At 43.3% G+C, this 25,303-nt stretch overlaps 2 protein-coding genes across 3 annotated transcripts in view; one reads left to right on the top strand and one right to left on the bottom strand.

Moving 5' to 3' along the window:
* Window positions 1-3,381: 3,381 nt before the first annotated feature.
* The window catches only part of HEATR4 (HEAT repeat containing 4), a 53,826-nt gene continuing 31,904 nt past the window's right edge, over window positions 3,382-25,303 (bottom strand). Inside the window, exons 6-17 of the mRNA XM_019733395.3 lie at window positions 24,538-24,681; window positions 22,121-22,282; window positions 21,025-21,185; window positions 20,288-20,392; window positions 18,229-18,347; window positions 17,047-17,227; window positions 16,429-16,498; window positions 15,437-15,626; window positions 14,681-14,759; window positions 13,723-13,882; window positions 12,252-12,310; window positions 3,382-3,738 (exon numbers count right to left, since the gene is read on the bottom strand). Of these exons, the coding sequence (XP_019588954.3) occupies window positions 3,505-3,738; window positions 12,252-12,310; window positions 13,723-13,882; window positions 14,681-14,759; window positions 15,437-15,626; window positions 16,429-16,498; window positions 17,047-17,227; window positions 18,229-18,347; window positions 20,288-20,392; window positions 21,025-21,185; window positions 22,121-22,282; window positions 24,538-24,681 (1,664 nt within the window). The 3' untranslated portion in view covers window positions 3,382-3,504. The remainder of the gene's footprint in view (window positions 3,739-12,251; window positions 12,311-13,722; window positions 13,883-14,680; window positions 14,760-15,436; window positions 15,627-16,428; window positions 16,499-17,046; window positions 17,228-18,228; window positions 18,348-20,287; window positions 20,393-21,024; window positions 21,186-22,120; window positions 22,283-24,537; window positions 24,682-25,303) is intronic.
* RIOX1 (ribosomal oxygenase 1) lies at window positions 10,120-17,933 on the top strand. 2 transcript variants are annotated; one of them, XM_074327233.2, is made up of 3 exons: window positions 10,120-12,538; window positions 13,020-16,317; window positions 16,956-17,933. In XM_074327233.2, the coding sequence occupies exon 1, from the start codon at window positions 10,188-10,190 to the stop codon at window positions 12,132-12,134; it is 1,947 nt and encodes a 648-aa protein (XP_074183334.1). In that variant the 5' UTR covers window positions 10,120-10,187; the 3' UTR covers window positions 12,135-12,538; window positions 13,020-16,317; window positions 16,956-17,933. The 2 variants fall into 2 exon arrangements, with proteins under 2 accessions (XP_074183334.1, XP_074183332.1); XM_074327231.2 differs by having other exon boundaries at window positions 13,020-17,933.

Here is a 25,303-nt window from a genome sequence, read left to right on the forward strand (position 1 = left end):
GGTAAAGGAAAATGAAAGGGTCTAAATTCTAACATCTGAGACTGTGTACTAAATTGGCCTTCCACAGAGTTCCTCAGAGGACAGATGATCTTGAAAGGCATGAGAAGCACAAGTCTCTCCCAAACCCATCGTGTGCAAACTGCCAGCTCAGTCCAGGCCTGGGAAATGAATGTCAGTGAGGACAGCTACAGCATCTTATAGAGATGGATGGGATCCAGGCCACTGCCTGGCTCAATTACTTGCTAGGATGATTTCCCTGAATCTTATGAGGAATGTTTCTTTGGATGGTGCTGGGCAACATATGTGAGCAGGCTGAGGGTGCCAAGGTTCAGCCAAGTGGCAACATACTAAAAACTCATCATCTGAAAAGCCTATAGCAGGGGTCACAAACTGCCAGCCCAAGGTCAGAATTTGGCTCCCAGATGTGTTTGGCACAGTGTTAGCTTACAGTGTTTTTAATATTTTAAAATTGCCAATATTTAAATTGGAGACATTTCATGTAAAGATCTAGATTTTAGTCATTGTAATTTTTTGTGTTAAAAGCAGTAAGGGAAGTATATGCATTAAAAATCTACCATCATAAGGGGCCAGCCTGGTGGCTCAGGTGGTTAGAGTTCCATGCTCCTAACTCCGAAGGCTGCTGGTTCGATTCCCACATGGGCCAGTGGGCGCTCAACCACAAGGTTGCCGGTTCCCGCAAGGGATGGTTGGCTGTGCCCCCGGCAACTAGAAAACGGCAACTAGAAAACGGCAACTAGAAAACGGCAACTAGAAAACGGCAACTAGAAAACGGCAACTAGAAAACGGCAACTGGACCTGGAGCTGAGCTGCGCCCTCCACAACTAAGATTGAAAGGACAACAACTTGACTTGGGAAAAAAAAAAAAAAAGGCCTGGAAATACACATTTTTCCCCCAATAAAGTCCTGTTCCCCTTCCCCAATTAAAAAAAAAAAAAAAAAAAAAAAAAATATATATATATATATATATATATATATATATATATATATATATATATATCTACCATCATTTAAAAATTTTGTTTGGTATTTTGTTTTTAAAAATATAACTGGAGTTTCAGAAAAGGCAGAGTGTCCGGCTCACTTTTGACATCTGAGAGGCTCTGATGCTGCCTCCAAAAAACGAGCCCATTTTATCCAGCTAGACAGTAAACTCCTCAAAGTCAGAAAAAACTGTCTTATACTTCCTGGTATATCCATGATGACTAAACACATGCAGTTGGTGAATATTTGCTGACACTACAGATGATCAAGAAATGATGGGGTAGGGTGGGGAGATGAAGTGACAACCAAGAGGAGGTTATAGGAGGGCAAGAGAGTAAATTCTAACACAGATGCTTTCCTTCTGACCCACAACCCCCTCTTTTCTGTTGGTCTGGTCGGGAAGATTTCTGTTGATGTAGTTCACTAACGGATGCTCACTTAGGTGAAATGTGTCAACCGATAAAGACATAACTCTTGGTCAAAAATGGAAATGTTCTCTAGATCTTTATCAAGAGAAGGTCAGCATGGTGTTTTCCCCACAGGCTGGGCCAAACAGGAGCTTCCTTTTACCACAGGAAAAGGAGCAGTCAGTTGTCTGATCAACCAGTAGAGTTAATGAATGTGGCAGAAGAAAGGAAGAAGAAAGGTGAAAAGAGGAGCAACGGAGACTACTGAGACTGAGACATTCTTTGTGAGGAGAGAATATCCTACAAATGCCTCAGTCAGGAAAGACAGGCAAGGCCTTTTATAAAGGATTTGTGGAACTCCTGGAATTTTTGTCATTATAACACTTTGCTAGTATGAATGGATTAGGTAAAGAGAATGGTTGCCTAGCTTTTCTATTGTGAAGTAACCAGTGAACCAATTTGGAAACAGGATGTTAAAGGAAACTGTCATGGACTCCGGTCAAGCTCATTCCTTCCTCCAGCCTTTTCTCCTGTCCTTCCCCTCACCTGTAAGTTCTCCACCCCCAAGCCCCCCAAACCCCTGCCTATCTAAATCTCGTGTAGTCTCTGAGATCCAAGCAAGTTCCATAACTACTCCAGAGTTCCCCTTCCCCTCGACTCTTACAACACATCTTCTGTGGGCTGCACAATTCCTACTAGATGAAGCATATTGTCTTTGAAAGGTTCTTATATGTGTGTCTTATAAAACCCCTTGTCAACTCTTTAAGGACAAGGGCCATTTCTTCTGTGGCAGCTCCATCTCCCACAGTGCTGGCGGCCTAAAAGACCCTCTGTTTGGCCTCACTGACTGAAAGGTTCAGTTCGGCTCTCTTGTTCTTGCCAGGAATGCAGAGTGCACAATAACGTCCTTTCACTATGAAATGACAAAGTCAAAGATAGAGGGGCCATGAAAGTACTCATACAGAATTACGTATTGTCTCGAATGCCTCATGGTAGCCAGATCCCAGAATCCTCAGGTTTGATAGATAGATGTAGAAATAATTTTGATATATATGATGGTGCTTTTGGATTACTGTTTCCCTTGGATGGAATGTGTCAACTAATAAATAAAAACATGGGTTTCATGATTCAGGAAAAAGGAAGATTTTCTGTTATGCAGTTAACTGATATTCCCCAGAGTTCTTTTTTCCCCATTTCCATAGCTGCTAGGCATTTATAATATTGCTTTCCATATTTCTGATAACAATTCTGCTGAAAGAGGGGATGTGATTAGGGGAAGAAAAAGGGGAAGATTCACATTCCCTTATTTTACTCATTGACCATCCCAAAACTTTTAGGGTGTACACAACAACAATCAATAATTAGGAAAGAAAGCTGGATGCACACTACTTTGAATTCTGGGTCTTTCCTTTCCATGGCAATTTATTGGGTATCATGCGCTCTTACAGAATCCTACAGATACAGTTTGTAATTCCTATGACACAGATAGTTTGCAATTCTTCATAATGCATACATCGTTTAAGCATTCAGTACATCGAGGTTCATGAGAATTGCTAATTGGCCTTGTGAAACTGTAGCAGTGCCTCCCAGGGATCTATAAGTGTTTACACCCACCCACACAGCGTGAGGAGGAAAATGACTGTGCTGGCTTGGTTTTTTGTAACCGTCCAGTGACATGGCTTCCTCATGGCCGGTGAGCTACATTTAAAGAACCTGCTCCAGAGTAAGACTAGTCTTATGGATAAAAAAAAATTTATTTAAGCTGTTTCTTTCCTAGACAAATGGGATTCTAGTTTGGATATAGCTTGCAAAAGATGCTGGATCTTTTGATATTTCTACGCTAGTAAAACTTGGAGCTCTGACCTATGATATTTAGTACATGATTTTTCTGGGGTATGGAAAAATATGCTCTATCACCTAATGTGATGTCTTTAACCCTCTGTGCAAATGATGCACTTTAAAAAACCAAGTCTACTGTTAAATAGTTATTTCTTTATTAACATAATGACAAAGAGATTATACAATATCAATTAAAGAGACAGAATGTGACTCGGTTTACTGCTGCCTTTGTCTTGGAGCAAGAGAAGGGCTCATCCTAGAAATTATCACCTTTCTTTCTAAGGGAAGAGGAGGACATGACCCTGGAAAAAACTTCTGAGTATTTACCCAGCTGGAGATCTGGGCTGTCAGATCCAAATGGTCCCATTGCAATCCTTTTTTCCCGGGTGGTGCGTAGATCTTTGACAAGTGATGAGTGACCTCTGCTTCGTGTGTTCAGGCTGAGGACTGGACTCTGTGACCAGGGATTCGGTCTGCAGGGCCTCACAGGCTGAAGAGAAACATTAACACGTGAGTGCATATGCCAAACATGTGGTCGCACGTGAACAACAGACCCAAAGAGAAAGCCTCTTCAGCTATGGTTTATCAGAACAGCTCTATGAACTACTACAATACATAAGAAAACAGAATCTATGTGTTCCAGACCTGCCTCCTTTGACCCAGTCAGGAGCCTAATGTGGAGAACACACCTGAATAGCCCACCTAAGAAGGCTTGAGCATCTGTATGGTTAGGGTTAGCCTCTGTTTCCTATGCCTTTATTACTATGCAGAATAGCAGCAACTATAGGGCACGCTTGTAGCTATGACTAAAGAGCCTCATTCCTGGGATGTGTTAAGGAGGTGAATTCACTCAGGGTGAACAGCCGCTGGGGACACAGCACTACTCTATTTCAACCCCTTAAGCTAATGAAGAGATGGCCAGAGTAGCTTGTCCCTAGGTTTAAGCATCCCCAGGAGTCTCAACAGTTCTGATATCAATACAAGTTTCTGTATTACTCCATGGAATAATAATAGGGATAGCCTCATTCCCACATGAATTCTCAGCTCAGGGCAAAAGTATGAAAGCCCATTTACCAGGACTAAATATTTAAATATTATACAGCAAGCCAACAAACTGTTAAGTAAAATAGATTCTATCACCTACCTTGACAAGGAGATAAGGCCTGAATTTGGAGTTTTTAGATTCTTTGGAGTTCCTTATCAGAACATGGAGGCATAGGAAAGCCAACCTACACACAGTCCACCCATCTCTTTCCATTCCTGGCCCCATTCCACACTGTGAGGACCTCACACATACACCTGTGGACACTTCAGACTACATGTCCAAGCTCTGTTCACATACCCCTGTTGGCCCTGCTTTGAGTCTAAGGGTACACACGCTTGCAATGCTGACCCCTTTGGGAAGGCAGCTCAGTTCACCCAAGCCCTAAAAACGGGCAACGAATTCCAGAGTTCTGGTTACCCAGAGAGTGTGGTCTACAAGGCATGGTATGTGTGCTAGTAGGGTATGCCCATTTGGCCCCACAGACTCCTTGTCCTAGGAGGAGGCATGTGGCCGGAGGTCAGAGCTGAGCCCTCCAAAGCTGAGGCCCCAGGACAGGGGTCCTGCCTGCTCCAGTGTGTCACTGGTCAGGTTATTGCTAGCCATCCTGACAAAAGACTGCCTCTCAGGAAAATCTCCTACCGTCCATCGTGCCCACTAAGCTGGTGATGTGACACAGGTTGATAAGAACATGTCCCATGGTGCCCCACACTGAATTGGTAATGGAGGAAAACAAAGGGAAATATACAGGGCCAGATGCTAGTATACAGAAAATTCTAATCATCACATGAATAAAATTATAAAAGAAGGATTTAGTTCTCACTTAATGCCTAGTCAAAAAAGGGCTCTCCTGATAATGCAGCATTATAAATGCACCACACGTGTTTTTTTTATAGGAATCCAGCAAAATAGAATATATCAAAATTGTGTATCATATCTATATATCTATATATAGAGATATATACCTCTTCTGTTAAATAAATAGAAAAAATTTTATTATAAATTTAATGGTATTATTTCTGATTTTTATATTTGATTATTTATAATTAATTTCAAATGCCTAATACCACAGTTGGATATATGCCCACTCGTACATTTGCAGAAATACCATGCCTCTTATGTTTCTTATTTCACAAATAACATAATTTCAGCTACATGTTCTACTGCATTATTGCTAGTTAAATAATAAGAACCAACCTGTTATTTATTACCTTGTTTTTCATTAGTTTTTTAAAAATGGATGAATTAATTATAATGGACCATTTCATTTTAATTTTGACTTTCAAGATGTATTCCTCTATCAATTATTTTATTATACTCTTTGAATATTATACTTGAAATGAACAAATGAAGTCATGATACAAAGTAAGTCTAACCTGCACACGAATGTTTGTAGCAGCTCTATGCATAATCACCAAAAAACTAGAAGCACCCAAGATGTCCTTCAAAAGGTGAGTGGAAAAAACCAACTGCGGTACATCCATACTATGGAAAAGTATTCAAAGATAAGAAATGAGCTATCACGCCACAAAAAAAATGTGTGAACCTCCTTAAATAAGTATTGCTAAGTGAAAGAGCCAGTCTGAAAAGGCTACACATTATTTTAATTATATGACATTCTGGAAACGCAAAACTATAGACAAAAAGACCAGTGATAATGTTAATGTCAAGTTCCTTTGATTTTTGTTTGTTTGTTTGTTTAAAGGGAATTATACTGACTTTGAAAGAAAAGAGCAAGGCAAGCAAAGATTAGAGATCAGGAAAAATGAGATGAGTTAGGGAAAGTTTGTGGTTTAAAAAAACACCATATTTTTAATTGCACAAGTGATACATGTTCAATGTAGAAAACCCAGAACATAAATGTAAACAAAGAAGAAGAAAATAAAAATAACCTGGAATCCCATCATCTAAAGGTAACTACTGTTAAATTTTGCGATGTAAAGACTGCCAAACTTTTTTCAGTAGCATGTATGAATAGATACACACATACATATCCCCCAAATGGGATCCTACTGTAATATTTATTGTCTGCTTCTTTCCCACTCATGATATATTAAGAGCATTATTCCATGTCATTAAATTGTACTTCTGAAAATGGTTATTAATAGCTGTTTTTGTAGTGAGAACTAAGTAGAGCCACAGGAAAAGTGATGAAATTTAAGATAAGTCAGGCTCCAAAATGTGCCTCCCAGTTCACAAGGGAAATTAGAAGACAGTCAGCCACAATATTCTTTGAAAACAAAAAAGAAATATAGTCTTTGAGGAAATCACTGAATGTTGAAAAAAGAAAAGGATGAGGTCACAGGAAGGACTGGGAGGAGGAGATATTTGCACAGGATGTGGAAAAGACAAATTTGTAGCCCTCCTCTAACTGAGCACAGTATCTCTCTGCTTTGAGAGCAGAGAAGCACAGCTCATCCCCCAGTTCGCGGCAGAAATGTGTCCGTTGTATACTGAAAACCACTCTTTGGAAAGGCAATTAAAGCTTCTATTGACCCGGGGGATCTGGTATCAGGGCCATGTCAGCACACACACAGCTTACGTTATCAATTAGGAAGAGGGCTCCCCATCTGCTGTCCCTTCCTCCAAACGTTGCAGCCCTAGATTAGGTCACAGGACTTGGAAGGAAAACATCAGTTGGTTTCAGCCCCTACTCTGGCCCTAGGCCAGGTAACTTTGTGCAGAGCAGAGGAGTACCTCACACAAAGGCTTTGTCAGATATGGTCCCAACTTACTCAAACTTCTACAGGGCATATGCAAAAATAATCTAATCTCCCCCTCCCACAAGGTCACTGCTCAATTCAAGAACTTCTCTGCCTCTCCCATTCCTAATTCCTCTGAAGTAGGCCAGTGCCGCACAAGTCATCATATAGGTCATAAAGGGCTTTGCTCCATAAATTATTATAGCTACCATTTTTTTAAGTGTTTAGCTCTGTACCAAACCCTGTGTTAAGTGCCTTACATGCATTATTTCATCCTCTCAACAACCCTAAGAAGTAGGTTCAATTTTTATTCCCATTTTGCAGATGAGATTACTGAGACCTGAGAGAATAATCTAACTGAGCTAATGCCACATATAATAAGTGGGAGGGACTAAATTCTGTTTGGTGCTTCCCAGTAAACATTTTCCTGTGCACCTTCTGTGTGAAAAGCAGTGTGCTAAAAGCAAGAGAAAAAAGGCATTAGGAAATACTTTCCTTGAAGGATTTATAGACTAGAAAGTTTAGGAAGAAATACGACAAGTACGTAATACCACAACATAGGCACAATGTGTTAAATTCAGATAAAAAGGTCAAAGTTCTCTTGATTAGAAAGATGGGAGAGCCTTTGGGGGAGGAGATGGAAGGTAAAAGGGACTTTAATAAGGGTTTTGACAAAAGATGATTGGGAGACGGCATTTAGGAGAAGAGCATGAGTAAAGGTATGGAGAAGAACAAAGGCAAGGAACAGAGAATAGTCTAACTTGTAGAAGTAATATTTAGGGGAGCTGTGGCTGGTAAGGCTGTAACACTATGTGACTTCAGTACCTAACTGAAGGGCTTGCAGTGCTCAGTGGGATGCACAAATGGATTTTGATTAGGGTGATGGCACATTGGGGGCCACAACTTGATAAATTTAATGTTGTATCTACCTGTGTTATGAATTGGCATAGGGAGAGATTAAAGAGACTAGTTGAAAAGCTACTTGTAATTGTGAAAGAAAAGGGGCTATGTAATAAACTTGACAAGCTATTAGGGCGCTACATGGTGGACCTGATGAGCTCAGTGACCAAAAGTAACCACACAGGATGTTTTGATCATAAATTCCTAACTGGGCAGACCATGGCAGGCAGTCCCCATCTAGGCAAAACTCAGCCTTTCCCTTAAGTGAGTGAGCCCTGTCCATTGTTATGCATCTCCAATAACACACCTTTGAAATGTCAGAGTGATTTTCTTTTCTAGACCCCTGGAAGGCACAACCCCCCTCACCAGAACACAAGACCATAGAACTCCTAATTGTTATCTTGGTCCCCGCATTCCAACTTCATAGCCTGTAAATGTTAAATGTTAACTATCCTGTACCCACCAATGTAAAAGAAGTCTTTCTCCTTTTTGCTTTTTATTCAGTCCTAGAGATTTCCCCATTTTGCTTTCTCCCACCTCCTTAATTGACCACCAATGGATTTCATATAACCCTCTTTACATCTCCTCCTTTGATTCTAATGTATAAAATAAGCTGCAAAACCGCCATTCTGCAGAGTATTTTTTCAATCCGTTGAGATCTTGCTTCCAGGCATGTCCTCAAAATTTGGCTCAGATAAACTCTTACAAGACTTTTCTATATTCTGGACATTCTTTCATTGACACAATAAACCTGGGTTTCTGAGCCTCAACACTATTGACATTTTGGTTCCAATAATTATCCATTGGGGGGTGGGAACTGTCCTTTGCATTGTGGCTGTTTCGTAGCATCTCTGGCCTCTATCCACTAGACAGCTCCCGGTCAGCCCACAACCGAAGTGTTCCCTGGGGAGGTAAAATCGCCCCCAGTTTAGGACCACTGTAATAGACCACGTGAGAAATAAAAAAGGGTGGATGTGACACATGGGTAGGGATAAAATCTGAAAATTTTGCCAAGTGTTAGGATAAAAGTGTGACTGAGAGTACTGAGAGAAACAGAACCACAGAAAAGGCCCTAGGGGCCATGTACTCTAATATGTTCATAATTGCTTGCAACATTGTAAATTTTTTTTTTGGAGGGAGTTTGATAAAACCTATCAATAATCACAAAAATTATTTTGCACTTTGACTCAGCAATTCCATTCCTAGGAATTTATCTTAAATGATTCAAATAAAAACAAGTAACCTTTACGACAAAGCAGTTACGTGAGGCAGTGACCATGTTGTTCTAAACAATGGCACCCCCATGCCTACCACAGTGCCAGTTAAATGAGAGATCCACATTTAAGAGGTCAATTTAAAATTCAGAGGTGACATTGAAGATTCTGGAGGGAAGTTCCGTTTTTCCCCAAAAATAAGACCTAGCAGGACAATCAGCTCTAATGTGTCTTTGGCAGCAAAAATTAATATAAGGCTCGGTCTTATATATAAAATTAATATAAGACCTGGTATAATGTAACATAATATAATGTAAATTATAATATATAATATAATGTATAATATAATATAAATATCAGGTCTTGTGTTAATTTTTGCTCCGAAAGACGCATTAGAGCTAATTGTCCAGCTAGGTCTTATTTTCAGGGAAACAGGGTTGTAGCTAATGAAACAAAATCCTAGAAGGGGTGGGAAGGGCAGATAACAATAATGCAAGTAGAAAAGTTCATAAATGCTTTTTCAGAGAGAAGGCAACGACTGTGAGAATTTGTAATGGATACAGAGAAGTTAGGCAGAGGAACTTACATAGGGCGTCAATCGATGACGTCATCTGCCATGTAAGGAGGGCCTGGTGGACCCAAGGTTTGAAAGAAATCCCGAAGTTTGTCTGAAGGCGTTCATTGAAAACAAGATATGTGCACTTTCCGTGCAAAACTGCTGCATAACATGCTCTTCAGAAATGACGTCCTGGGTAAGGCTGCAATGTGCGAAAGACTAGAAGGAATGAAGTAGCCAATTTTCTTTCTCTTTAAGTCCCCAGCAACTTGATTTTTAAATTGCCCTGTACACATGGAATCCTTGTTAATTTGGCATGGACTCCGCCGCCCTGACGTGAAGCCAGGCATTTAAATTCAGGTATCTTTTGCTCACAGAGCCAGCGAAAGGCTCCGGGTGGAAGGCTGGTGGGCGTGGCCAACCCTGAGGCGGCTGGAGGCCCGCCCCCTTCCCAGCGTACACTGCAGCCGCAACGTGCGTGCGCCCTCTCGCCTACTGCCGCCGTGCTCCGAGGACGGTTGGATTATGGACGGACTCCGAGCTGGTGCAGGGCTGTTGAGGCGCGGGCGGCTGAGACGCCGGCGCCAGCCGCAGCCACATAGCGGGTCAGTGCTGGCCTTGCCCTTGAGGCCCAGAAAGATCCGAAGGCAGCTGAGAAGAAGTGTTGCGTCCCGCATGGCCGCGCTGAGGGCCCAGACGCTGCCAAGCGAGGACTCAGAGGACTCGAGGGTGGAGTCAACAGTGGATGATCCCGGGGACTCGCTGCCTGGTGGAGCGGTGGCCACCCCAGATGCAGCTCGGCGAGAGCCGTACGGCCAACTCGGTCCTGCAGAGCTGCTGGAAGGCTCGCCCGCGGCCCGCTCTCTGCAGACCCCGCCGGCGCGTTTGGTGGAGGCACAGACCCCGCCATCGCGCATGGTGCCGGCTTCGGCGCCGCCCGCGCGCATGGTGGAGGTGCCTGCCGCACCCGCCCGAGTGGCGGAGACCTCGGCCCTGCTGTGCTCTGCCCAGCACTTGGCGGCTGCCCCACCGTCCATGACCCCTGCGACGCTGTCGGGGCCGCAGGTGGATAGCACGGGCGGGAGGCTGACCTGGGACTCGCCGCTACAGCGCGTCTTGGCGGAGCTGAATAGCATCCCCAGTAGCCGGCGGCGGGCGGCGCGCCTCTTCGAGTGGCTCATCGCGCCCATGCCACCCGATCATTTCTACCGGCGTCTGTGGGAGCGGGAGGCGGTGCTCGTACGGCGACAGGACCACACCTACTACCAGGGTCTTTTCTCTACAGCGGATCTGGACTCCATCCTGCGCAATGAGGATGTGCAGTTCAGCCAGCACCTGGATGCCGCGCGCTACCTAAACGGGCAGCGCGAGACCTTGAACCCGCCAGGCCGCGCCCTGCCCGCCGCCGCTTGGTCCCTATACCAGGCCGGCTGCTCCCTGCGCCTTCTTTGTCCGCAGGCTTTCTCGACCACCGTGTGGCAGGTTTTGGCTGTGCTCCAGGAGCAGTTTGGAAGTATGGCAGGCTCCAACGTTTACCTCACGCCCCCCAACTCGCAGGGCTTTGCACCCCACTACGACGACATAGAGGCTTTTGTGCTGCAGTTGGAAGGTAGGAAACTCTGGCGTGTCTACCGACCCCGCGTCCCGACTGAGGAACTGGCCCTGACCTCCAGCCCTAACTTCAGCCAGGACGACCTCGGTGAGCCGGTGCTGCAGACCGTGCTGGAACCTGGAGATTTGCTCTATTTTCCTCGGGGCTTCATTCACCAAGCCGAATGCCAGGATGGAGTGCACTCTCTGCACCTCACCTTGTCCACGTACCAGCGCAATACCTGGGGCGACTTCCTGGAGGCCGTACTGCCTCTAGCATTGCAGGCTGCAATGGAAGAAAACGTGGAGTTTCGTAGGGGTCTGCCCCTAGACTTTATGGATTACATGGGGGCCCAGCATTCGGATTCCAAAGATCCGCGAAGAACCGCTTTCATGGAGAAGGTGCGGGTCTTGGTTGCCCGCTTGGGACACTTTGCCCCTGTCGATGCTGTGGCTGACCAGCGAGCCAAAGATTTTATCCACGATTCTTTGCCTCCTGTGCTGACTGATAGGGAGAGAGCACTAAGTGTTTATGGGCTCCCAATTCGCTGGGAGGCTGGAGAACCTGTGAACGTGGGGGCCCAGTTGACAACAGAAACAGAAGTGCACATGCTTCAGGATAGGATAGCTCGGCTGGTGGGTGAGGGAGACCATTTGTTTCTCTATTATACAGTGGAAAACTCTCGCGTTTACCATCTGGAAGAGCCCAAGTGCTTGGAGATATACCCCCAGCAAGCTGATGCCATGGAACTCTTGCTCCGCTCCTATCCAGAGTTTGTGAGAGTAGGGGACCTACCCTGTGACAGTGTGGAGGAACAATTGTCCTTGGCAACCATGTTATATGATAAAGGGCTGCTGCTCACCAAGATGCCTCTTACCTGAAGGAGTTTCTTGTTGATTGCTGGAAACAAGGCAGTAGTGTGATTCCTACCACCACTACCTTGTTTTTGGGAAAACTCATGGTCTTACCTTGATAATCATCAGTGAGCTCACATTTACCTTTATGACTGCTTCAATGTCACAAAGCTCAGATGGTCTTCTAGGAACCACCACCTCATCTAGGCACAAAAGTAAAAGCAGAAGTTGGAGGTGGAAAAAAGGAGCTATTTCTGCAGAAGTAACCTTGATCCCTGATCATTTCAGAGTACCAACCACATCATCACCCTCAGGCTTTCCTGTACTGTGTAGCACTTGCTGTGTCATTCTGCTTGAGACATTAGAAGTTTTTATTTGGAATTTGCATCCTTCATTTGAGTTCTCTTTCATCAGTTTGGGGGAGGGTTGGGGTCAGTATCCTGTTTGTTATTGTGAGTTTGTATGAATGTTAGAAAAGTTATTAAAATGCCAAAGAATGTTTCCCTTTTTTAAGGCTAGATTATTAATGTGGCATGGCTTGAAGGAATGTGGGAGCGGGGAGGAAGATAGGGAAAATCTATAATGGCTGAGATGAAAGGTAACTTGGGGTAGTTGTAGGATTGGGGCCAATTCTATAACTTGAGGGGTTTAAAATTTATTCATTTTAATCATGCTATTTGAACCCCAAACAGCACAATCCTATTAGAAAAGTTATGATAGAGCTTAACAGTATGTTATGTTTTTGCTCAGTGCTTGCTTGCATCAGTGCCTGGCCCAGCTCCCAAAGAGGCAGGCAGCATGTCTCCTAGTTGTGCTATCATCATAGGCCTCAGTCAGCCATCATGGTAGCAAGCTGGCCATGAGGGAAGGCTGGTGTTCAAGTTACTTTCCACTCTCATTTTTTTCTGGCAGTTGGAAGAAACTTCCCCATATCTGGCAAGTGAATATTCTCATGGTTGGTGGAAAAGAGCCTGGTGTACAAGAGAGAGCACTGGACTTGGAACGAGAAGACCTGGGTTTGGGGTGGTGGCTGGTAGGCAGCTGGCTGAATGACCTGAGGCTGCTGCTACGCCTGGGCACACAGATTTTGTAAGTATATATTGGCATAGCTTGAGGGCTGCACCTCATCATTTAGGTTTCATTTGGAACTTTTAAGATCCTATCACCATAACTAATAGGTTCAGTTACATAAGGTTGAGAACTTTACAAAGTCTTTCTTTTAAAGTTGCGAAACTATAAATGTACGTAAAATAAGGACGCCAGCTCTCCCTCCAACCCCACTTTCCAGAGGTAACCACTATCACAGGTTAAGCCTACAAGGCTTTTTTGGGGGTGCTTTTACAGTAGTTTTGTTTTGTTTTATACTTAACGTTCTTCTAATATAACTCCCTCATTTTCTTTTTAAGGGACAAAATAGCAAATAAATAAATCTGGGGGGCAGGGGAGCAGGAAGGAAAATAACAGGAAGACTGAAAGGATGGTGCCCAAGAAGGAAAGGAGGTATAGCCTTTCCTGGCTCTCATCCTGTAGGGCTCACAGCTAGTCCCAAACATCCAGATCCTGGAAAAAGGCTTGTTAAAAGTTAAGGCATAAGACTCAACCCTAGAAAACCTACCCTGAAAAGTTGCTTGAAGAAAAGTATGGAGTTTCAGTGGTTTTTGCCCTTCTTTGGGTTGCAAGTAAACATGTTTTGCTTCCTCCTTCACTTTTCTTACTTCTGACTCAATCTTGAATATTTTCTGCGTCAGCAAGTCCTTTTGGCTTAGTGTTTGAATCTAGATTGAACAAATGATGTTGAAAAAAAACAACTGCTCTAGGCTGTAAATCATCAAAAAGCATTAATAAAATAACATCGCATCATCCTTATCAGTATTACGTGGTACATAAATGCCTGAGAGCGTTGTTCTCTTGTGATACTGGTTGGACATTTTTACACCTGTTAATGAAAAATTTACTTTAGTTTTTTGGGCATGATGAAAGGAATCTGCTAAGAAATGCTTAGTGTGAAGCTGGTTTTGATAATTACATGAAGAAAGAATCTTACATATTTAAAGTCCTTTTCCTTCTATTCATCTCCTCTAATAACTTTGAAAAATTAGAACCACCTGTTCAGCTAGAGTGTTTTTGTTGTTGTTGTTTTTGGTGAAAGAGCCCAGATTAGGAACTAAGGAAAGTTTAGAAGGAAAAGGAAAACCTAGGAGGCCAGCTCCAATCCCTCATTCCTTTATTATGCCTATCTGCAAAAGAAAAATGAAGAACTTGGGTGTAGGGGATGGTGAGGAGAAAATGGGAAGTGAAGAAAACAATATTTCAGAAACAGCAAACCCTGATTTTGAAGCCTACTTGATAGAACTAATAGGATTGTTGTTTTGTCTTTTTACCAGTAGGATTTTATAATCCTATCTTGCACAGATGTTTTGTATTTTCAAATGATATGGTATCCATGTCTAGGATTGTAGAAAGTATTTCTGTGATGGGGAAAAGAGTATGTACATGCTTAGGAGAAAAAGGGGTCTGAAGAACTCGTGAGAGCCCTGAATTTCCTCTTGAAAACACAGCTTGCACTTATCTACCCTGTTCTTGATCTTCTGATGCATTTCTTGGTTTCCTTCATCTTCTAAGTTAAGTATCTTCATTGCCTGGTGAATTTCCCTGAAAGATAAGAAGGACTTGTTAGGTTGTTCTCCCCATCCTTAAAAAAAAGCATGGGGCTGGAAAATAACGACTTGGGAATCAGACAAGAATCCTAAATCCTAATCCTAGCTATGCGGTTTTGCTGAGGCTTATCTGCAAAAATGGTATGATGCTTAGCTTATAGGACTGTTGTGTAGTTTTTGAGATGATATATTTGAAGATACTAATAGGTACCATTTATTGAACATCTTTATGACAGGTACTAAAGATGTGGCTATCTTGTTAGTCATTACCACAAACCTATAAAATAGACTTATCATCTGCATTTGTTATTTGAAAAAAATGGGCTCAGAGTTGGACTTACCGAGGCTCACATAGCTACTGTAATGCAGGCCTGAGCTGGAATTCAAACCCTGGTCTTTTTTACTCTAAAGCCTGTTATCACAGTAGGCACTTGATAAATGTTAGTTGAATAATGAATAATTTAAAACAACCTGGAGAATAGGTGCGTGAACTATATAAGCTTGACTTTCAATCTAATTTAGGTCAGTTTTTATGTTACCTACTTGGCCCAGGTGAGCTTGTGCTTTTACAACCATTAGGCAGCCTGGAAAGGCAGGGATATATTCTGTTAACAAGGGTGGAGAGTTGGCAGTGCAGCAGATCGTGGAAGGAACCAGAGATTTAGTGCTTACTTTAGAACAGCATCATGGTTTTCTAGGAGCAGCACATCTAGGAAGGTGTCCCTGACCCGATCCCCTTGAAGTTTGAGGGCTAGGATGCTACGGCAAGCTTCTAGTCGCACACCTGGTGACTTTTCATAGTGGATAGCCCAGAGCAGGAGGTCTGTCAGCTGGGGACTCACTTGGCCAATCTGTCCCAAAGCTGCAGAGGTGAGAGGGCAGCATGTTCCACTGTCATTTAAGAATGAGCTGGCTATATCCTAGCCTCCAGAAATGGGCTCAATAATAAGGTATAGGCAGCCACCGCTGTATTAATTATTGCAAATGCTAAACCAAGTCTTTATTTTGTTTGTATCTTCCTTTTTAGATGATAATCATCATTGGAATTTCAGGGATAGGTTTGAGTAGGACATTATCTCCAAAGGATTACTAGGAGGGGTGTTTCATCCCATTCTTGCCAATTTACCTATATATGTAGGGATGAGATACAGGACAGATAACTCAAGGCCAGCCTAGTCAAAGCAGGGTGATGGGGAAAGGAGGCACAATCATTTCACAGGTTTACCTAGGGCCGATTCTGCTGGGGACCTGCCAAAGACTGTCAGAGAGAAACAATGCCAAAGATCCTTACAAGGAAGCTAGGAAGATTTGAGGGCAGGAGTCTAACCATCTTGAATGTGGTCTGACTTTTACAGAGTCCTATAGTGGAAACCTCCAGAGAAAGCCAGTGTATTCAGCAGTGGATACCTACTTGGACTGGACAAGACAGTTACCAGGGACTGTCTTGTCAGCCCTGTGCCTTAACAAGTTTAACATTGACCTGGACTCAGGATCCTTAACTAAAAATTAAAAAGAAGAAAATCTACTTTCTCAGCTAAGGAACTTCTGAGCAGGTGTGATCACCCCTCCCTTACACTCCGCCCCCTTCCTAGAGAGTAGGGATCATCTCTACTAGCATGTGGGAACGTATTTAATGTTGAGTTGCTGGGGCCACTCTGTCATACCTCGAATGGCAAAGGCCTTGATTTTCCAGTAAGGATCTCTCTGTATCAGATTCAGAAGGCATTTAAGAACCTGGGATGGATAAAAGGCGGAGTTGAATGGAGTGGACCAGAGCAAGAATGAACCAGAGACAGGGACCCCTCTTGTCTCTAAAATGTACTATAACTAAAAAATGACATATTACTTCTAGTGACAAATGAGCTGGAGCCTGAAGCACTAGCCTGCACACACAGTATATTAGCTGAAATATCTTATATCTGTAAATTGATTTTCTCAGCTCACAGGTCTATGTATGGCCATGCAGGCTTTTGAATACCTCCTTCAGGTTTTCCCCTAATATTAATAACATGGGATTATAACTCCATTCCCTGGAGTTGAAGCTGAAGATCACAGCTGAGGTGAGAACAGGATTCAGGGATGCGCTCTAGAGTGAGGTGCGATGTCTGGGAGCTAAATGTGGTCTTAACTGATTGGTGTGGCCTATATTCCCCCTCACCTTCCTGGTTTTGATCTCTCTGTGTCCCCACAGAACGGTGAGTGTATTATGTACAACAAGGGAAGCTCAGGGTAATGCCCTCTTCTGGTTAATCAGGTAAGATGGGAATGTTCCCTTGACTCACCATCGTATCACGGATCTGCAGGGCACCTGCTGCCAAACAGGCTGCCCGCCGAACTGCCATGAAGTCATCAGAGAAGCAGTCCAGGAAGCTTGGCAGAAGCTTGGCGGTCATGAGCTTAAGCGCACCAATGAGGGACAGGGCTTCCGCACGCTCTTGGGAATTTCCTTGACCCAGCTTGATTCTATAAGGCACAGGTGCTTGTATTTTCCCTCAAACTTTTGGTGATTCCACCCCCGACCCTGCACTAATGATAAAATCCGATCTCTATAGGTTCTCCATTATCCATTCCTATCCTTTCCTAGTTGGCCTTATGTCAGCTGTTTTACTGACTGGAATCCCTGTTTATCTAGCATGTGCTAGGCTCGAAACTATGTTGAATGACTAAAAGGCAACTTTCAACATGGACCCCTTACTGCAGTCAAATTCTCTACTGCCTTCGCGTGTGCCATGCTCATTTTTGCATTTGGCTCCCAGCTTGGAATGTCTTTTCCTCTCTGCAAACGTAGTCATATCCATCGTCCTTTAAACTTGACTTTACTAGATTTTGCCTGTATAATCAAAATCATGTCATACTTTTGGACTGTTAGGGCCTGCCCCACAGTCACAAGCTAGCAGGCAGTCAAGGTCTCCTGGCTCTTTGGGAACGCTGCTTATCAGACAGTCAATTCCGCACCAGGCTAGCAGTCAAGGTCTCCCGGCTTCTTGGGATGTGTGTATGGGAGTAGGCCAGCAGGGCCTGCCAGATCGTTCTCACAAAATGTGCTTTGTTTGCTGTGTCTATATCACCTCGCTTCTCTGCCTGTGTGCAGAGCGCTACCCCTCTGGATGGCCACCAAGGGAGACTCTCCCCGGTCTCTAAGTCTCAATAAACCTATGTCCCGCACTCAGCCACCTGGTGTGTTCTTTGGGCTTGCAGCTTCTCGGGCACAAATCTTGGAACAACTGGGACTCAGTCCTCACAGGACTCTTTCAGACATCTAGTGGGCACTCAATGATTCTTGACCACATTATAGTCCGCAGGGACTGTTAACTTTTTATTTTAAAAAATAATCCTGCAGTGGAACCCAGTACAAGGTCGAGCATATACAAATGAGCAGCTCAACAAATGCTAACTGCCTGGCTCCCAGGGCCCCCGAGCACTTAAGAATAGAAATGTTTTTGTCTTATGTTGACTAGGTTTACCTGATCATGTCATGCACCTCTTTCCCAAGACTCATTTGCCCCAGAGCTTGGGCAGCTGCTTGTCTTACGTCCTTACTCCAGTCACTCCACATCAGCTGGATCAACTTATGTTTTATATCCTGTAAATAGGTGTAGTGATTAGCTACCATTTATTGAACATCAGTTTTGTACTTGGCACTGTACTAAGTTTTTACCCATCACTTAATCCTCCCAAACAATGCAATGAGGCAGATATTACCATTTACAGACGACAATGGAGGCTCAGATTTACTTACTTGCCCAAGGTTAACAGACTGAGTGCTGGAGAACTAGGTCTGTTTTCCAAGCTCATGTTTTAAACTATACTGTGTTGGGGCCAATGTAACTGTACTTGAGAGACTTAATATTTGAAGGTGACACATTATTAATACGGTAACCAAGTCATCCCAGTTTGCCTGGGATTTTCCTGGGTTTAGTACTAAAAGTCCTGTGTCTTGGACAAACCAGGACAATTGGCCACCTGTATTACTACTACTTCTCTGAGAAAGGAAAAGACAGACACAGGAAAAGACATCAACAGTTATAGTTGATGATTGTGTGAATGTCCACGCTACTCGCCCTGCCTGAAAACTCCCTTTTTCACCCCTATGTAGTACTTGATGTTTTCTACTTTTCTTTTAGGATTTAGCTCAAAAAGCATCTCCTCAGTGAACTCTCCTCTGTCCTCTGTAAGCATAGGAAAATCCCACAACACGTTACAACTGCTTCTGTTATAGCTATTATAACATTTACCAAGTGAATACATACTATCCGCATTCTCAGTGTTAGCCTAGTGCCTAGTGTGTAGGATGTGGTCAGAAACTGCTTACTGAGCGAGCGATGGACATACTGCTGTTCTTAATTCCAGCAGTCTGATTTGAGGTTCTCATCTTTACTCCAGCCCCTGCTTGCTCTACATGTCTTTACTTTCAGTTGGCAATCCTGGCAAGTGCTGAGGAGGTGAATGTGTAAATAAATCAGATGTTAAAATGATATTATGAAATGCAGAGTCTGACTGAGTTGACCCAGGTGAGATTTTGGACTTCTCACAAGTTCCCGGGTGATGGCTGAATTCCTGGTCCAGGACTTTGCAGCAGGGTACTATAGCAGTTGAGGCAGAATTAATTCAGACTAAAATGTCTTCAGGTGATTATACTAAATGGCCATATTTTGTGCTTTCCACATCAAAATGTGAGGGTCAAAAGAGTGGAGGGTATTCACTTATGGGAATGGTAACATCCTGGGCTATTTTGGAGATACTCAGTGTTATAAGGAAAAGATACAGTGACACAGGAAGAAGTGAAAAATCCCATTTGGACACGAAGATGATTCAAAAATAATAGCGAGAAGGAGGTGAGGTGAAAGTCTAAGTGACGGTCAGGGTTTCCTTTGTCTGGAAGTCCCCCTTCAGTTCTCTCCAAGTCTTGCTCAGCTGCCCCACATTCCTTCATAGAACTTTCACTGATAAGTTCAGCCCATACTAGCCTCCTGCTGAAAAGTTTAGGAGAGTACCTTACATTTACATGTATCACTTGTTCTTGACTCATTTGCGTATGTTGGTCTTACTCTGTCAGTTTTTTGAAAGTAGGGACTGTTGTATACCTTCTGTATGTGTGCTGAACACTCAGCCAACATAGACACCAGTGTATTTGGATTGTTGGGTACTTTAAGTTAGTGCTTAAACTATCTGTGACGAAGGACCGATTTTTGAGCAAGAAAAATGTCATTGATACATCGTACAAGGATATTGAGGCTATGTCAAATTATTGTACAATTTTTTAAACTCAGGCTTTTTGCTTATTTCATTGTGGGTGGGTTATAAACAGTTTGTGGACTGCCACCACGCTGATAAGCAATGGCTTAAGTCACAGACAGGTTGGCATTTGAAGGTAATTCTGGGTTAGGAGTAAAAGGTAGCAATGTGGGGACAGAAATCTGTTTGGCGAGACTGGGATACCAGATAGCAGCAAAAAGTGGAAAGGCTCCCTAGCCCAGTTTTGCTTAATTTTCTGTCCTGGAAGCACAGAAAGAGGAGGCTTACCAAACAGACATTTCCATAGATCCGCGAGAGAGCCCGGCAGGCCATAATCCGGTCCTTCCATTGATGGCTGTTCAGCTCCACAGCAAGCATGGTGTGAATTAGGGTCTGAGGAAATAGAAGATTTGTACGGATATTCATTATCACTTTTAGAAATGCTAGAACCTCAAACAACTTCCATCCTAACATGGCTCCCAACATACTTAATGTCACAGTACATGAGATACCCATCCCTAACAAAGAGTGGGTTTATAAAATACGGAGCACTCTTCCATTAAGCTAACTAACTGCAGGGATCATAAATCAGGGAACAAAATACAGATTTTGTAATCTGAACAGAAAACCAGGGCCTTCTCTTCCTGACTTGAACTATCTTTACCCCTAAAATAACTTGTATGTGTCTCAATCCTTGTGAGTTTCACGTTTCTGCTGAAAGTAGACACAATTGTAGGTCTGTGGTTTCCCAGGGTAAACTTAGAGCAGCAGATTCTACATATCACAACTCTTCTTGCACACACAGAAATCATCTGCAACCTGCTTTTCTCACTTTCCTCTCAGCTAGCTGTTGTTCCTCTAACCTTGTATACACACCTACACCCCAGTTCAACCACACTTGGTCCCCTTTTACCTGTGCTTGAGATCATCCTACCTGCATTTTTGATTCCTGACATGCACTGACCTCAAAGACCCAATTGTTCCCCCAAACTGGGTTTCTTTTTCTGACCCTGTAATGGACATACTGTCTTCCCACTGAGATGGCTCAGGAGCATGCAGGACTGCCGCTCAGTGTCCTCATCCTTCTTCTTAAACATCTGATGGAGGATCTTCTTAATCACGGGGTAAGTGGCAGCACCGTCCAGAGCCAAGCACTGAGCTGCAGCCCAGCTATTTACGCTGTCACCTGCCACAGGGGGGTGAAAAAAGGAGTCCTGGATGGCGACCTGATCTCCCCGCAGAGAGAACAGCCTTCGTGTTGGTACCCAAGGCTGGTACCTGCCGGTTAACTCACTTCCCTGTGCTCTTCTCAGTCTAGAAATCCAATCCCATATTTAAACCTTATTTAAATGGATCACATCAAGGTTTAAAATATAGACTGAAAAATCTTAACTTGAAAAGTTAATCCTAAAAAGTTCTTACTCCTGTTAGCTAACAGCAGTAAGGCACTTCTGAGTAAGGCCAGCAGTAAGGCCTGGCTGAGAGGTACAGTTGTTCCTCCCCCTAGAGATGGGAAAGTCTGGAGTGGATGGAAGCTTTAGTAAGACAGACAGAACAAGTTGAGTGTCTGTGCAGAAGGCCCAACCAGTCAGCCAGTTGTCCTGATCTATCTCCACCCCCTCACCCTGCCACTCCCCCAGCCCCCAGACGAGGAATAGGCACATCTCTTAGTATTCTTGTTAGGCACCTCGGGTTTATCACTTGAAAGAACTTTGTGCTTGTATTCAAGAACTCATGTGGACAACGCCTGTAAATTAATGTGCAAAAATAGAAGCATGATATGTTCAAGTGGTGAGTTTTTAATTTTCAGGAAGTATTCTTTGATATTGTTACATCATCTTTTCAGTGAAAAGAAAATATACTTGCGTGAAAGGGCGTGGTTTCTAGGTAAAGGGAACCATCTATGAAACGCTTAGCCCAGGTACCACTAGGTGGCAGTGTATCTATTTTGTAAAAGTACCTAGTAGGAAAAGTAATTTTTGAATGTTCTAACATAAACACAAACCCAGTACGGTAGACATTCAAGCATGCTAGTGAAGAGGAAAGGATTAGGAAAAGCTGATGGTAAGATGTCCTCTCTTTGCCCCATATCCCCAGGTCAGAAGTAATGGAGTTACTCACCCTTCAAAAGGACAGTCTGCATGATGTCCCGGGCAAGGGGGTTACGTGACTGTAGAGCATATTGGCAGAGCGCCGCTGCCACCTGCACATTGATATTCTTGTCACAAAGAGCAGCCTCCAGGGCGGGCTGTAGGACCTCTGGCAAGTCCTGGGTCGGCGGGGCTTTCACAGTCTCCTCGTCTGCGATCAAAAGAGCGCTAGGGCAGAGGGTGCTAGTAGCGTGCTTTTCTCGGAAACACAGCTGCCTTCCCACAGCCACATGGTGGCCGGCCTCGGTCTCAGTTGCAGGTTCTTACCGCTGCTGCATTAGAGTTTAGCTGAGCCCTTACGATGGGCAGGATTTTATGGCTCACGTCTGTGCTGGATATGCTAGTTCCCAGGCTTTATCATCTGGCCTCTAAGGAGCTATACTCAAGCCAAAGAAGAATGTTTCCAGCTAGGCTATGGTGACCGTCACCATTAGTTTCAGTGAGGAAAACCTATTTACCCTATAGGTTTTTGCATTTTTAATAATAGCAATTATATTTAGGTAGTACTTTGCCATTTATATAGTGTTTTCATATTCATCTCATTCAGTCTTCCAACCTTACTGCAGAGCTCACCTGAATGAAATATGTGCATTTCAGGAGTCTTGGTTTAAACAGTCAGACTCACAAGGTTATCAGAGGCCACACATAGCACCGATCTTCAGACGGATTTGGAATGGGAGCAGTTTGCCAACAGGGCAGCATCAGGCACTCCTTTGGGCCAGAGTTCTTGAGGCTGCGTTATAGCATTCCACGGAGCCTTCTGGGGACAGCTCAGGAGCATGGAATCCATTCTGGATACAAGTCTTATATTCCACAGGAGTTAGTATGTCCTATAAATCAGTAGGTAAAATTCTAGGGTCCCCAAAGGGCAAGCCTGTCATAAGTCATGGAAACCCAAAGGATGGTGCCCCCTTGGATTTATATTTCATTTACAATTCGTACTAGTCCAAATGTAACTGATCAATCAGGGTTCATTTTTATCATAAGCAATATTGCCTATAAAGATAATTTTTGTCCTTGTCAGGTTATCAGGGCAAAAAGGAGGCATTTAACTAAAGCTCTAAATTCTCAAGTAGAAAGGGAAGGCTTTTGTGAACCTTTTGTCCACAGTTATCCTCATTTTATAGATAAGAAATTTGAAACTCAGAGTTCACTGACTTCCCAAGAAGTGGCAGAGCTGGGCCTGTGTCTAAGATTTGAGGATTTCTAGTCCTTTTTACTCCGCTATTATGCCATCTGTTAAGAATGGGCTAGATGGTAATAGGTGTATTTCAGGGGAATGATAGAAGTGAATTGAGAATTTCAAGAAATAATGAGTAAGATCATTTGGGGGGGGCGGGGGAAGGTGTGGGGAGGAAATAAGACAAATCAAAATCTAGACCCCCAGCGCATGTGAAAGATCACAGGAAAGGCGTCGTTCTGGGGGAGACAAAGGTGTGGCTTGTAAGTATGTGGAGGATTCGGGAATAAGATTATAATGTCTGTTGCTGCCTATTAAAGGTTTTCTCTATGTGCCAGGTACTATAACTACATCATCCCATTTAATACCCAAGGAAATAAGTGGTAACATTTTTTTTTTAAATGTACATGTGTGGACACATTTGTAGCAGGATCACCAAACCAAGTCTGGGTGGCGGGGCAGGGAAGACTCCTCAGAGGAGGTGACACCTTAACTGAAAATTGAAGGGCAAGTATAGAAGTTAATCAGGGGAAGAGAGAGAGGAAGAGTTTCCCAGCAGAGAAAGCAGCAAACTTGAAAACTTGGAGGGAAAATGCCCATATCTAGAACTCAATAGACAGGAAATGAGTGAAATGAAACTTTAAATACCTGACAATTTTGTAGCATTAAAATTAGTCCCTGCCATTAAAGAGTTCCTTGCCTGGTAGGGATGGTAGAGAAGTAAACATAATTATGACAGAGTGACAAATAGAACAGGAATAATATTGGGATGCTACCAGCCCCAGAGAAGGAAAAAGTGTCAGCCCAGGCATCACATAAAAGGTGATATATGAGAGGGCACTTAAGAGATAAGTACCTAAGAGTCAGCTGGTTTTATGTCCTTCCAGTAGCATTTGTAGTTTCCATTATCTGGGTTCTGTGTCTTGTTAAAACAGCTCCTCAGTAGATTACAATTCTGTATTAGTACCTGTTTTCGCTAACTGAAGGAAAGCTGAAGAGGATTTTCACTTTTATGAAAAACAGTCATTACCGTACAGTGCAGGTCTTCTGTAAAAGCGAAGTGGCATAACGGGAACTTTCAGAAAGTGGGGGATAATTCTTCGCTTTACACCACTTCGGCTTACAAAGGGTTTCATAGGAACGCTCTGCTTTCGGATAGTGGGGGAAACCTGTCCATAGTGTTCTTAAGCAGTCAGTCTGGCTCTCACCTGAGTCCCCCTGGCTAATGGCAATCCGGGGCCGTTCTAAAGCAGCTGTGGCACATGTGACAATGGCTTGGATCCGAATATCATCATGTATATCCGCCAAGCTCCGCAGCAGACCTTCTATTGTCTCATAGTGCCACTCGATGACTATGCCATCGGGAGGGAAATAAGAAGAGAACCACCTGGTTAGGGTTAGATATTGTGCTACAGGCAGGGACAAGAAGTCCTCTTCCCCCCAGGACAATTCAAGCAAAAAAGCAAAACATTAACTTAGAAGAATAAAGGGCCCCAGAGATAGGATCCTTATGGAAGTTATTTCTCTGATCATCCATGTACCCTCTTGGTCAGTTCCCAAACAAAACTACCCCCAATCCCATCCTATATTCTATCTCTCTTTGCTTAAATAACTTTTCATTGCTACCATCTGGAAAATAAAGGGCAATAAAACATAGTTGTTAAGGGCACTTTTTTATCAGACATTCCTGGTTTGGAATCACAGTTATTAGCTCTGTGACCTTGGATAAGTTACTTAATCTGTCTAAGCTTAAGATTTTTCACTTGTAAAATGGGAATAATACTAGATCCTACCATATTGAGTGACTGAGTATTAAATGAGTTAACTGGACAAAGTTTAGCAAAATAAGTGGCAAGATAATAAGGGCTCAAATATTAATGATTGTGGTTATCATTAGGTTTCCTTGCCTTTGAGGGCTCTTCCATCTGGTTTTCAAGGTCTTCCTCATTTTATTGCTAACTGCTCTCTTTGCAG

The sequence above is a fragment of the Rhinolophus sinicus genome, chromosome 3, assembly GCF_057876585.1.
Source record: "Rhinolophus sinicus isolate RSI-liver-muscle chromosome 3, RSI-T2T, whole genome shotgun sequence".
NCBI classification, from domain to species: Eukaryota; Metazoa; Chordata; class Mammalia; order Chiroptera; family Rhinolophidae; genus Rhinolophus; species Rhinolophus sinicus.

What these genes read in the sequence shown, in the direction of transcription:
- RIOX1 (XM_074327231.2), top strand. Translation starts at nt 10,188, where the DNA reads ATGGACGGACTCCGAGCTGGTGCAGGGCTGTTGAGGCGCGGGCGGCTG.